Source organism: Rana temporaria, chromosome 13, assembly GCF_905171775.1.
Source record: "Rana temporaria chromosome 13, aRanTem1.1, whole genome shotgun sequence".
NCBI classification, from domain to species: Eukaryota; Metazoa; Chordata; class Amphibia; order Anura; family Ranidae; genus Rana; species Rana temporaria.
Window position 1 is genome coordinate 112825609 of NC_053501.1, and position 14787 is coordinate 112840395.

The 14787-nt window shown below is 42.5% G+C and overlaps 1 protein-coding gene across 1 annotated transcript in view; it reads right to left on the bottom strand.

Annotated features, from left to right (window-relative positions):
- The window catches only part of LOC120920162 (NACHT, LRR and PYD domains-containing protein 12-like), a 487778-nt gene that overhangs the window by 69562 nt on the left and 403429 nt on the right, over window positions 1-14787 (bottom strand). The window contains exon 14 of the mRNA XM_040332082.1: window positions 12228-12389. Coding sequence (XP_040188016.1) covers window positions 12228-12389 — 162 coding nt within the window. The remainder of the gene's footprint in view (window positions 1-12227; window positions 12390-14787) is intronic.

Consider the following 14787-nt stretch of genomic DNA (forward strand, 5'->3'; position numbering starts at 1 on the left):
GCTAAATAGCTTCCTTTACCTTACTGCAGTCCTGGTTTCATGTCCTTATTGTTCGTTTTTGCTTTGAAGTTGCTGTAATTCTGCTGTGATCTCCACACTTCCTGGTTGTCTGGCTCCTTATAACCATCATACTGGGAGCTTTTCACGGTGGTCTAAGCTGTCATTACTATGTGTCTAAAACTTACCAGAACCAATCAGATTCATTTTAAAAACAAAACACTGCCCTGGATTTGTTTGTTTTTGTTCTGTGGGTCTCTTTACTTCACAGAAACATGAAACCAGTTTAAAACCGAAAGTGAAACTAGAGGTACATTATATGTTATATGATTGAATTTAATCTATTTTTAATCATTTTTAAAAGGAATCAGTTAACTTTTATGTCTCTATACCCTGTAAACAGTCATTTCGGCAAATTTTTTTTTTCCTTTAGTGACCCTTTAATTGGTCTCAGTATAGTTGGTTAATTTATTGCCATCTTGTGGTCATTTTGGTTATGGCACCATCCTTTTCTGTGTTCCCTCCCACTTATGATGTATTTCCTCTTCCTTCACGAATCAATAACGGTCTTTGAGGATGAGAAATGGTATTTGGTGAGTTCAGCTATCTGATAGACAGTCTGCGCTAATAAGTTGCCACCTCATCCCTTTAAACCCGGACACATAGGCTAATTGAATGCAGGTAAGGCACCAAGTGAGTTTAATTACCACCTTAATTAGCCACAGAATCTGTGTAATTAATATGTGTTCCGTTTTAAAGGGATGAGGTGGCAACTCTAGCAGTAATGGTGTCTGCTTATACAGCCCAGGCATTAGGGGTGCAACGGATCAAAAAACACACAGTTCGGATTGTTCCTCGGATCAGAGTCACGGATCTGATAATTTTTCGGATCAGTGGGATCCCCCACTGTAATATCCACATCTCTCCACTGTAATATCCACATCTCCTCCCCCCCCACTGTAATATCCACATCTCCCCCATTGTAATATCCACATCTCCCCCATTGTAATGTCCACATCTCCCCCACTGCAATGTCCACATCTCACCCCCACTGTAATATCCACATCTCTCCCCCATTGTAATATCCACATCTCCCCCCACTGTAATATCCACATCTCCCCCCACTGTAATATCCACATCTCTCCCCCATTGTAATATCCACATCTCCCCCCACTGTAATATCCACATCTCCCCCCACTGTAATGTCCACAGACATCTCCCACCACTGTAATGTCCACATCTCCCCCCCACTGTAATATCCACATCTCCCCCCACTGTAATGTGCACATCTCCCCCCCACTGTAATGTCCACATCTCCCCCCCCCACTGTAATATCCACATCTCCCCCACTGTAATGTCCACATCTCCCCCCCACTGTAATATCCACATCTCCCCCCACTGTAATGTGCACATCTCCCCCCACTGTAATGTGCACATCTCCCCCCCACTGTAATGTCCACATCTCCCCCCCACTGTAATATCCACATCTCCCCCCCACTGTAATGTCCACATCTCCCCCCCACTGTAATATCCACATCTCCCCCCACTGTAATGTCCACATCTCCCCCACTGTAATATCCACAACATTTCCCCCACTGTAAATAGGAAGATTGTCTGCTTAGTCTTACCTAGGCCGCCGATGGGTGTACCAAGATGGCCGCTGCTCTGGAGCTAGGTCGAAGCCGCTGCCTTTCCTATGCTATGGCCGGCAGCGGAGCTCCGCGCATCACGTGGTGTGCCGATCTGAACATGTTGACCCATTCGGATCACGGATCAATGACGATCCGTTGCACCACTACCAGGCATAGAGGTCTCAGTAAGGGATAAGCCACCAATACAGCAGTTGAGGTCAGAATAAAAACATTACAAATAAGTGCCCATACTGTTTATAATCCTGTAAAGCTTAAAGGGGTGCTCTGCACATGTTCAGTTGTCTTGTATTGTTGGTACTGTGCAAATAATCAATGAACCATTAGAGGCCAGTCAGCTGACAGTCTCAACATTTACTGCTGCTGAGGGGGAGGAAACAACAGGAATGACAGACTGTGCCGAAGGAAAAAACACTATACAAAATGAAGGCAGACATTACAGTTACAATACAGTTTGGTACAAGAGGAATCGGAGGGCCCTGCTCGTCAGAGCTTACAATCTAATGCCACGTACACCCGTCGGGAAAACTGCCATGACAGCTTTTGCCAGAAAAACTGGCCGTGTGTATGCTCCATCGCAGTTTTCTCAAAGAGGAAACTGCAGGGAAAAAAAAGAGAACTTATTCTCTTTTTTACTGCCAGGATTCCCGGCGGTCTTTTTCCTGTCGTGAAAACTGGTCATGTGTATGCTTTTCCGAGGGGGAAAAAAACATGCAAGCTCAGAATCAAGTATGAGACGGGAGCCTTTGTTCAGGTAAAACTAGCATTCGTAATGGAGATAGCACATTCGTCACGCTTCTAACAGACTGAAAAGCACAAGGCTGAAATCGCGAACCGTCTCTCACCAAACGTTTACTAACACAAGGATTAGCAAAAGCAGCCCAAAGGGTGGCGCAGTTTGAATGGAACTTCCCCTTTATAGTCCCGTCGTACGTGGTGTATGTCACTGCGTTTTGGGGGAGCGGTATTTGGCCTGAACGTGTGTATGCAAGGCAGGCTTGAGAGGAATCCCGTCGGGAAAAACATTGTTTTGTTTTTTCATGCTGGGAAAACTGGTCGTGTGTACGAGGCATAAGAGGCTAATGCAAGTGAATGGCTGTACGTGGCCATGCCGAGGTAAATGCTGATGGCTTCTGCATCAGTGCTTACCCACCCATGCGCATACAGAGTTTCACTCTGAACATGAACGTGGCATGCTCAGGGAGAAGCACTGTATGTGCATGCATAGATAAACACCAATACAGAAGCCATCTGTGTTTACCTGAGTATGGCCACATACAACCATTCACGTGTATCAATGACTGTACATGGCACGTGTTTCCATGGGCATCAAAAAGCACCAATGATTTTACACCTCAGCACACTGTCCGTGTGCCACGTGACATAACCACTTCCCCCAGTATGTAAATCGTATTCAGAAACGTATTGTGTCCAAAAATTATTTGTGCAGTGCGACGACTCAACCATGTGACATAACCATAGTAAATACAAATACATAAAAACAAAGCCGTGCTTGTGCAATATATGAATAAATCAAATAAACATTCAATAAAAAAATAACACTATAATGATGAATAAAGTCCACGTGAATAAGTCGAGAAATCTCCATAACCACTTAAGGACCCCTTCACGCCGATATACGTCGGCAGAATGGCACGGCTGGGCACAAGCACGTACCTGTACGTCCTCTTTAAGTGCCCAGCCGTGGGGTCGCGAGAGCGCCGCCGGCAGCACGCTCGCGTCCCGGTCCAAAGCTCCGTGACCGGCGATCGGTCACCGGAGCTGAAGAACCCGTTCTTAATTTTGGCAATGTCAGTGATCATCTGTTCCCTGATATAGGGAAAGACAATTACTGACGTCACACGTCCAGCCCCGCCCCCTACAGTTAGAAACACATATGAGGTCACACTTAACCCCTACAGCGCCCCCTAGTGGTTAGCTCCTAAACTGCAATTGTCATTTTCACAGTAATCAGTGCATTTTTATAGCACTTTTTGCTGTGAAAATGACAATGGTCCCAAAAATGTGTCAAAATTGTCCGATGTGTCCGCCATAATGTCGCAGTCATGAAAAAAAATCGCTGATCGCCGCCATTAGTAGTAAAAAAAAAATATTAATAAAAATGCAATAAAACTATCCCCTATTTTGTAAACGCTATAAATTTTGCGCAAACCAATCGATAAACGACGATTATTGCGATTTTTTTTACTAAAAATAGGTAGAAGAATACGTATAGGCCTAATTTGAGGAATTTTTTTTTTTTTTTAATATTTTTGGGGGATATTTATTACAGCAAAAAGTAATAAAAAATTGCATTTTTTTCAAAATTGTCGCTCTATTTCTGTTTATAGCGAAAAAAAAAAAAAAAACGCAGAGGTGATCAAATACCACCAAAATAAAGCCCTATTTGTGGGAAAAAAAGGACGCCAATTTTGTTTGGGAGCCACGTCGCACGACCGCGCAATTGTCAGTTAAAGCGACGCAGTGCCGAATCACAAAAGGGGGCAAGGTCCTTAACCTGCATAATGGTCCTGGTCCATCAGTGAGAGGAGCTGCTTCAGTGAAAACCTCCACCTCTGAGAATGGGGGCGCTTACCAGATCCCATTGACCCTCTATCTCTAGTAGAGGTCAATCGAGCCGTAATCATAACCATCTGTGGGATATTGCAGATAAAGGTACACTGTTATAGAAAATGATCGCCACTGCTCGTCTCCCGACCAGATAACTGAGTACTAAGAATTTGTAGGTAAAGTTGATCCAGGGTAAATCCGATTGCCTCTCGGGGGATCAGGAAGGAATTTTTTCCCCTGCTGTAGAAAATTGGATCATGCTCTGCTGGGGTTTTTTGCCTTCCTCTGGATCAACTGTGGGTATGGAGTTGGGTGTATAGAATGGTACTGTGTTTTTTATTTTGTTTGTTTATTTTTTTGTGGTTGAACTGGATGGCCAAACTGTACAGTCTTTGCCAGTAAACAATTCACCCACGCTTCTGTATGGACGCGGTGATGTCATGTAACAAACAAGCCAATGCAAAATTCTTCCGAATAGCAATGTTTCCAAAAAGTTTTTTTACAAACTTGACAACAAATCATAAAAAAAAAAAATCCTCAGTGGTGGTATTATTAATGATCTGCCTTCATAGAGCCGTCTCTTCCTCACTCGGCCTGTATTATCTCATGACGAGTCTCGGGTCCATTCAGAAAATAAGGATTCCGGCAGTCATAGGCATTTAGTGAAAGAGTTAATGGAAAAAATTGTCATGTAGTGCAAGATTTAGCAGAGTATAGACAACAATGGCCCATGAATATAAAATAGATAATTCTTGATAAGGAAATTATATGATTAATAAATAATGGTAGTCCTTATTCCAGAAAGAAATCATCAATGAAATCAATGACATCCAAGGCCCTTAGCGGCAGCAATCCCAAAGCAGAAGCAAGCTCTGAAAAATGTATTCAAAGATGGATCTGATGAAACAGCGGAGGCTGTGAAACGCGTAATCTGATTGGTCCGCTCCCGTACGCCACGTCACTTTCGGTGCGACCATCCTGCTTGTGGTTCACCTTGAGACGCACGCCGTCCTGTACGGCTTCCTGCACTTTCTCATGGTTGCTTTGGCACCATATCGCTCTACCATCAGCTCCCCCGTTTTCTGAAGACCTCGCTGGGGACCAGGATTCATCTGACACCGCAGTGACAACGGACCAAAGCCAATATATATGCCTGTTATCTCATACAACTTGTGAGTAGCCATTTGGCTGTTTGTTCTCTCAATTTTATAAAAATGTCTCTTCATACTGCACTTAGATTGGCGCATCCTTTGTTTTTCTTTGTATACATTTAGTGAAAGAGGCAGCCAGCTGTGCAAAATAAACACCGGGATAACAGTTACAACCAATCATCAGAGAGGCCGTGTTCCCCAAATCACGTTATATATGAAATGATCAGTGGAGTGTTTTTTAATCTCTTCATGCCCCTAAAGTATTCGGGACTAAACAATTCCTTCCCATCCTGTTCTGGGTGTAATATGATTCTCCTCTTGGGTTGGGTTTGCCAAGTCTTAATCCTCCAGTTTGAAGATAAAGCAGAGACCCTTCCACTGGGATTGTTATTTGTTAACCTTCAGTCCTGGTCGGAGTTTTTCTATCTTTTTTAGTTCTTCTATTGTTTCTTGTGACGCAGGTTTCCTGATCCTAGGAGAGAGGATTCAAACAGTCATTGGATCTAAATAGAACACTCACACACTATTTCCCAGCATCCTTCAGGATGCCCATTATACCAACCTACCACCTTCTTGTATGACTTTAAAGCAGGGCTAAACTGCTGAAAGCATTGGCTTCTCTACCCCTATTCTGTGTCGTCATATTTAAAACTATGGTACTTGCGCATATGCGCAGCTTTTGTCTGCCAGGCATCTAGGGCCTACCAGTGATGGAACTACTAGGGTCGCCAAGGTTGCACATACAACTGGACCCTGGCATTCCACCACTGTGGGAGGCCCCAAGACAGCAGGAATAGGGCCCGCTGTGGAACGAAATTGGAGAGCAGACCCCCAACAGCAGATGGGTTTTAACCCAACTTTAAGAATTCAGAAAGGGTCCCCTCACTGTTAGAGTTAACTGTCTGTTATGTCTAAAGGTTAATGCACAGGCTGTAGCAGTTACCTTGCACCTTAAATCCAACAATCTACTGCGCTCTCCTCTTTTGCCTGAAGCTTTGGACTGTGGGTGGAGCCTTGGCATCATTATGTACAATACAGGGACATTGACCCTGAATTGTAGGCTAAGTAGGCTGGAGTGCAACCAAATATGGTCGCAGCTTACAGAGCAGGCAGTGCTGGAGGGACCCTGCTGGAACGAACAATAAGATAAGTAATTCCATTGCAATATACTATCCCCTCTTTTACTGTAAATGGTAAAAAGCTGGACTTTCACCGTGCCACAGGGAGGATACACACTGCAACTTTGCCAACAACATCTTAGAAATCCTTACCACATAGTTAAATCAGAATAAAAAAATCACACAATAGTCAGACTGCCATGTAGATTTTGATACAATCTGGTGCATAAATCAAGTTCCCAAAATCTAGCTAAAAGTATTTCTGTGTCTATGTGGACATAATTGTAGAGAGACCAGCCTGATCCTCATGGTATCAAAAAAATTTCAGCAATAGAGAACAAAAATACATCCAAATAAAAAATAACGAGGTAACGTTACTGCATAGCATTTACAACAAATGTTCTGTGAGTAGTGTGCAGCATTGCAGAATTACTCCACCACTGCTGGTAAGTTGGGGTGGTAAAGCTGGGGAGATGAATATTTATTGGCACTGAGCCTTCCTTCGGTACTGTGTATGAAATATAAAACTGCCCCAGAATATTATTGTCTCAGTCAGTCCTGTTATACTCACTGTAATTCCTCTATTTGGCTTGTTGTCAGAGCTTCCATCAGATCCCTGAAATAAGGACCCTCCAGATTGTTCCCAGCCAGGTTCAGTGTCCTCAGTGTCTGGTTATTTCTTATTCCAGATGCCAGGTGGGGGCAGGAACTGTCAGTCAGGTGACTATTATTCAAACTGTAGAAGAAGAGAAGAATGTTACCAGAAGAAAATTAATTTCTCCCCAGGAATGAATGTAACTACAATCCCAATGCCCAAAAAGTTGGGACGCTGTGTAAAATCTACATAAAAACATATTGCAATGATCTGCAAATCTCATAAAGCCATATTTTATTCACAATAGAAAGCATATCAAATGTTTAAACTGAGGAAATGTACAATTTTGAGAAAAAAATAAAGTGATTTTGAAATTGATGGCAACTTGTCTCAAAAAAGTTGGGACAGGGCAACAAAAAGCAAAGTAAGTGATACTAACAAGGAAGAACGGGAAAAATACCTTGCAACTATATAGGTTAACTGTCAGCAGGTCAGTAACATGATTGGGTATAAAAAAGGTTATTTTAAAGAGTCAGCTTGTCTCAGAAGTAAAGTTGGGCAGAGGTTCACCAATCTGTTTCTAAAAATTGTCAAACAATTTCAGAATATTGTTTCTCAACATAAAATTGCAAAGACTAAAAGATATCATCTACAGTACACATCATCATTAAAAACTTCCAAGAATCTGGAGACATTTTGTGCGCAAGGGACAAGGCTAAAATGCAATATCGGGTGCCCGTGATCTTCGGGCCCTCAGACTGCAATGCATTAAAAACAGACATGATTCTGGACATCACACTATGGGCTCAAGAATACTTACAGTTTGCCGTGCGATCCAAAAAGGCAAGGTAAAGCTCAATCATGCAAAGAAGAAGCCATATCTGAACATGATCCAGAAACACCACCGTCTGACAATCCTGTTATACTCACTGCAATTCCTCTATCTGGCTTGTTGTCAGAGCTTCCATCAGATCCCTGAAATGAGGACCCTTCAGATTGTTCCAGGACAGGTCCAGTGTCCTCAGTGTCTGGTTATTTCTTATTCCAGATGCCAGATAGGGACAGGAACTGTCTGTCAGGTGATTATTATACAAACTGTAGAAAACAAAAAGATTGTTATCAGGAGAAAATTATTTTCTCCCCCAGAAAGCAATAAACTATACTCTACATGTTTTGGGGAACCCTTGCAAAATTATTACATCTCTAGCACACAGGACATTTTCATGGTTAGCATGTTGTAAATATAATACATAGAGTGCCTTGAAAAAGTATTCATAACCCTTGAAATTTTCCACATTTTGTCATGTTACAACCAAAAATCGTAAATGTATTTTAATGGAATTTTATGTGATAGACCAACACAAAGTGGCACATAATTGTGAAGTGCAAGAAAAATTATAAATTGTTTTCAACAAATAAATATCTGAAAAGTATTGTGTGCATTTGTAGGTGCAAGTTGTGTGGTTGGCTTTACAACCACTTTAACCACTTACAGTTGTGTTCAAAATTATTCAACCCCCCAATGCTGTAAAGGGTTTTAGGGAATTTAGTGTACATTTGTAATTGTATTCAGAATGAAATCCTACAAGGACTTTTTAAAGAACCATATGCAACTAAAATGACATCAATCGGTTTTGTAATACAGTAGTAAATATTTATTTTGTGAATTCTTCATTTACACAATTATTCAACCCCTTAAAGACTACCACTCTGAAGAACAGAGGTTCATTGAAGTGTTTACAATCAGGTATTGAAAACACCTGTGGATGTCAGGGAGCAGCAATAAAGCCTAATAAGCACCAATCAGGCAGCTTTAAAAAGGACTGTGATACTCAGCTCCTTCTAGACATTTACTGGTGTGGTTACAAACATGGTGAGGTCAAGAGAATGGTCCAGGAAGACAAGGGAAGAGGTGAATACATTTCACAGGAAGGGCAATGGCTATAAGAAGATTGCAAAGATGTTAAACATACCAAGAGACACCATAGGAAGCATCATTCGCAAATTCAAGCCAAAGGGCACTGTTGAAACGCTACCTGGTCGTGGCAGAAAGAAGATGCTGACTTCGCCTGCTGTGCGCTACCTGAAGCGTAGAGTGGAGAAAAGTCCCCGTGTGACTGCTGAGGAACTGAGAAAATATTTGTCAGATGTGGGTACTGAAGTTTCTGCTCAGACAATACGGCGCACACTGCGTAATGAAGGCCTCCATGCCAGAACTCCCAGGCGCACCCCCTTGCTGTCTCTAAAGAATAAGAAGAGTCGACTGCAGTATGCCAAAAGTCATGTGGACAAACCACAGAAGTTTTGGGATTGTGTTCTGTGGACTGATGAAACTGTTTGGGCCCATGGATCAACGCTATGTTTGGAGGAGGAAGAACAAGGCCTATGATGAAAAGAACACCTTGCCTACTGTAAAGCATGGCGGGGGTTCAATCATGCTTTGGGGCTGTTTTGCTTCTGCAGGTACAGGGAAGCTTCAGCGTGTGCAAGGTACCATGAATTCTCTTCAGTACCAGGAGATATTGGATAACAATGTGATGCAGTCCATCACAAACCTGAGGCTTGGGAGACGTTGGACCTTTCAACAGGACAATGATCCCAAGCATACCTCCAAGTCCACTAGAGCATGGTTGCAGATTAAAGGCTGGAACATTTTGGAGTGGCCATCGCAGTCACCAGACTTAAATCCGATTGAGAACCTCTGGTGGGACTTAAAGAAAGCAGTTGCAGTGCGCAAGCCTAAGAATGTGACTGAACTGGAGGCTTTTGCCCATGACGAATGGGCGAAGATACCCGTAGATCGCTGCAAGACACTTGTGTCAAGCTATGCTTCACGTTTAAAAGCTGTTATAACTGTAAAAGGATGTTGTACTAAGTACTAAGATTGAATGTCACTTGGGGGTTGAATAAAACTGATAATGGTGTGAGCACAGAAAAGACATTTGTGGTTATTTCATTATAAATGTTATGTTATATTTGTCTGACCTACACGTGCCTCTTTGATTTAATTGTAAGCAGGATGACAGGATGATCAAAATCAATGTCAAACTGGCCAAAACAATCAATTTCAGTGGGGGGTTGAATAATTTTGAACACAACTGTAAGACCCGGAGCAAAATGCAGGTAAAGGACCAGGCCTCTTTTTGCGATTCGGCACTGCGTCGTTTTAACTGACAATTGCGTGGTCGTGCGACGTGGCTCCCAAACAAAATTGGTGTCCTTTTTTCCCCACAAATAAAGCTTTCTTTTGGTGGTATTTGATCACTTCTGCGGTTTTTATTTTTTGCGCTATAAACAAAAATAGACCGACAATTTTGAAAAAAATGAAATTTTTTACTTTATGCTATAATAAATATCCCCCAAAAATATATATAAAAACATTTTTTTCCCTCAGTTTAGGCCGATACGTATTCTTCTACCTATTTTAGGTAAAAAAAATCACAATAAGCGTCTATTGATTGGTTTGCGTAAAATTAATAGCGTTTACAAAATAGGGGATAGTTTTATTGCATTTTTATTAATTATTATTTTTTACTACTAATGGCGGCGATCAGCAATTTTTTTTTTCGTGACTGCGACATTATGGCGGACACATTGAACAATTTTGACACATTTTTGGGACCATTGTCATTTTCACAGCAAAAAATGCTATAAAAATGCATTGTTTACTGTGAAAATGACAATTGCAGTTTGGTAGTTAACCACTAGGGGGCGCTGAAGGGGTTAAGTGTGACCTCATATGTGGTTCTAACTGTAGGGGGGCGGGGCTGGATGTGTGACGTCATTGATCGCCATTCCCTATATCAGGGAACAGACGATCAATGACAGCACCACTGTGAAGAACGGGGAAGGTGTGTTTACACACCGATCGCGGGACTCCAGTGGTGTTCGGGTCCGCGGGTGCCACGGTCACGGAGCTTCGGACCGGGTCACGGGCGCCCCACGGCTGGGCATTTAACAATAACGTACAGGTACACGATTGTGCCCAGCCGTGCCATTCTGCCAACGTATATCGGCGTTAGGCGGTCCTTAAGTGGTTAAGATTAAACTGCTTCTCTTCCAGTCTCATCGTGTGGCCCGTGTCCTCTCACACTCCCTGGGACTGAAAAGTTTCATACTTTTGCTGGGATCACCGTTGAGATATTTGTATATCCTCTCAAGCCTCTCTTCTCCAGGGAGAAAACATTTAGCACTTGTATCTTTCCTCATAATTGACATCCTCCAGTCCCCTTATTCATTTATTCGCCCTTCTCCGGACTCTCTACAGTTTCAGCGCGTCCTTTCTGAGGATTGGTGACCAGAACTGGAGGGAATACTCCAGATGTGGCCGAACCAGAGTTTTATAAAGTGGGAGAATCATTTTATCAAATTGTATTCCTTTTTAATGCATGCTAATATTCTGCTGACATTTGGTAGCCACAGCTTGACACTGCATGCTATTGCTCAGTTTGTCTTCTACTAGATCCCCTAGATCCTTCCCCATCCTGGAAGTCCCTAGGGATTCTCCCCCTAAAAAGAGTAACTTGCATTTTTATTTTTACCACCCAAGTGCAATACCTTACATTTTTCAATGTAAAACTTAATTTGCCATGCAAACACTGAGATCTAGCTAATTATTCCATCCTCTATATCACGTGTCAAACACAAGGCCCGCGGGTCAAATCTGGCCCTCCAGGCCATTTTATGTGACCCTTGCATATTTTCTGAAGCTGTGGCATCCCCTCACCTCCGCCTCCCCTGGTCTCAGCATTCTGCAGACTCCAGCCCTTCTTTGATCCTCCTCCAGACCTTAAACTTTCTGCTTCCCATCTCCTCATCCAGCTTTTTCCTGATAGTAGCACAAGGTAATGGGGGTGCATTGTGATGTAAGGGAAGGTGGGGGACTCTTGACATCTGATGTAAGGGGGTGGGGTGCTATGGACATCTAGTCTTACAGATACAACTGGCCCTTTGAGGGCAACAATAATGCTGATGTGGCCCACAATTAAATTGCGTTTGACACCCCTTCTCTATATAATTCATAAATAAATTAAACATAATTGGAGATAAAGACATGGATATCATCATACACAGGTTTTTTAAACAGTGCTTGGAATGTAAAACTGTCCCAGAATATTATTGTCCCAGTCGGTCCTGTTATACTCACTGTAATTCCTCTATCCGGCTTGTTGTCAGAGCTTCCATCAGATCCCTGCAATGACCCTTCAAATAGTTCCAGGACAGGCTCAGTGTCCTCAATGTTTGGTTATTTCTTATTCCAGATGCCAGGTGGGGGCAGGAACTGTCTTCCAGGTGATTACTATCTAAACTGTAGAAGAAGAGAAGAATGTTACCAGAAGAAAATTAATCTCTCCCCCCAGGAATGCTTGTAAATATTCTCTACATCAGGAGTCCTCAAACTATGGCCCGCGGGCCAGATATGGCCCGCCAGGGTGATTTACCTGGCCCACGGACTGCCCCTTTAAGATCGCAGCACTCCCCCCTCCCCTCTGCTACCTTAATCATACAAGACAAGAAACATGACAGGTCCAGACAAAGGGCGGGACCTTTTAAGTTAATAAGTGGGTGATTGGTTATTAGGCAGCATGGCGGTCCCAGCAATCAATCATCTGCCTTTTACTTTCAAAGTCCCACCCTTTGCCCGGACCAGCCATGCTTCGCATCTTGTGTGATTAATAGTGTTGCTCACGAATATTCGTATTGCGAATATTCGGCTCGAATATGGCATATTCGAGTATTCGCAATATATTTCGAATTTCGCGGTGAATATTCGCAATTCCGAATATTCGCATTTTTTCAATTTGATTTTTAAAACAGATCACATCCTATTGACGTCTAAAAGCATTGCTGGTATGATTAGAGACCCTGGGCCGAGTAGCTAAGCTGAGGCGATCCTTTTATGTTGCCGAATTGAAAAAAAAAAATTGCGAATTTTCGCTAATGCGAATGCGAAAATGATTGCGAATTTTTTCGATAACTGTGGTAGGAGAACTCTGATTGTCTCTGATGCAAAAGGGGGGGGGGGCTTTGTGTATGTTTCTGTTATGAATATTTGTATGTTTGATATTATTTTTTTTTGTAAGAAGGAAAAAATTGCGCATACCTTAAAAAAAGGGGAGAATACAGCAGCAACTCAAAAATGTTATACAACATAAATTAATACAAGACAGAAAATGGAGTCGCTCTACAAGAATAAAAAATATGTCTAGTGACAAGACATGTGGGCAAATTATAAAATAAGCAAGCGCAAATAACTTGTGAAATACACAGTGAAACAAATATATAAAGAAATATAGTCCCAATAATAGAAAAATAATCTTTCATAAAAATGTCTTTGATATGTGAAGTGAAAAAAAGTCCAAAGCATGCAGCATGAACGTGTTCAATCTTCAAGGTGTTTGATTGACAAACGGCTGTGACAGATGGAGAGTAAAGAATCACCACCAATGCAAAACACTTTTTATTTTCTATTGTAAAATATCACAAATATTCTGAGCCAATCAGAGTGCTCCTTCCGCATTTGCCGAATATTCGCAAATTATTTTGTATTGTAAAATATCAAGAATATTCTGAGCCAATCAGAGTGCTCCTTCCGCATTTGCCGAATATTCGCAATTATTTTGTATTGTAAAATATCACGAATATTCTGAGCCAATCAGAGTGCTCCTACAGCATTTGTCGAAATTGCGCAGTAAATATCGCATTCGCATTTTGCGAAATTTCGAAAAAATATCAAGAATATTCTGAGCCAATCAGAGTGCTCCTACCGCAGTTATCGAAAATTCGCAATTATTTTCGCATTCGCAATAGCGAAAATTCGCAATCATTTCATTTCGATAAAATATCACGAATATTCGAATTTAGCGAATATATCTCGAATATTCGACTATATATTCGAGATATATCGCGAAATCGAATATGGCGTATTCTGCTCAACACTAGTGATTAAGGTAGATGAGGGGAGGGAGGGTGCTGTGATGTTATAGAAGAGGCAATGTAATACCGCTGGAGGGCTCTGTGATGGGGGATCTGTTATGAAGGGCTCTGTGATGGGGGGATCTGTGATATGGGGGATCTATTATGGAGGGCTCTGTGTTGAGGGAGTCTGTAATGGGGGATCTGCGATGGTGGGCTCTGTGTTGGGGAAGTCTGTGAAGGGGGGCTCTGTGATGGGGCTCTGTGTTAGGGAAGTCTGTGAAGGGGGGCTCTGTGTTAAGGGAGTCTGTGTTGGGGGAGCTCTGTGATAGGGGGGATTGTGATGGGGGAATCTGTTATTTGGGGCTCTGTGTTGGGAGAGTCTGTAATGGGGACTCTGTGTTGGGGGACTCTGTAATGGGGGACTATGTAATGGGGGAATCTGTTATGGAGGGCTCTGTAATGGGGGATCTGTGATGGGGGATCTATGATGGGGCGGATCTGTTATGGAGGGCTCTGTGTTGGGAAAGTCTGTGATGGGGGGAGTCTGTAATGGGGAAATCTGTGATGGGGCTCTGTGTTAGGGGAGCCTGTAATGGGGGCTCTGTGATGGGGGGTCTGTTATGGGGAGTCTGTGATGAGGCAGATCTTTGATAGGGAAATAAGTGATGGGGGGCTCTGTGATGGGAGATCTGTGTTGGAGGGCTTTGTGTTGGGGGAGTCTGTAATGGGAGATCTGTTATGGAGAGTTCTGTGTTGGAGGAGTCTGTAATGGGGTATCTGTAATGGGG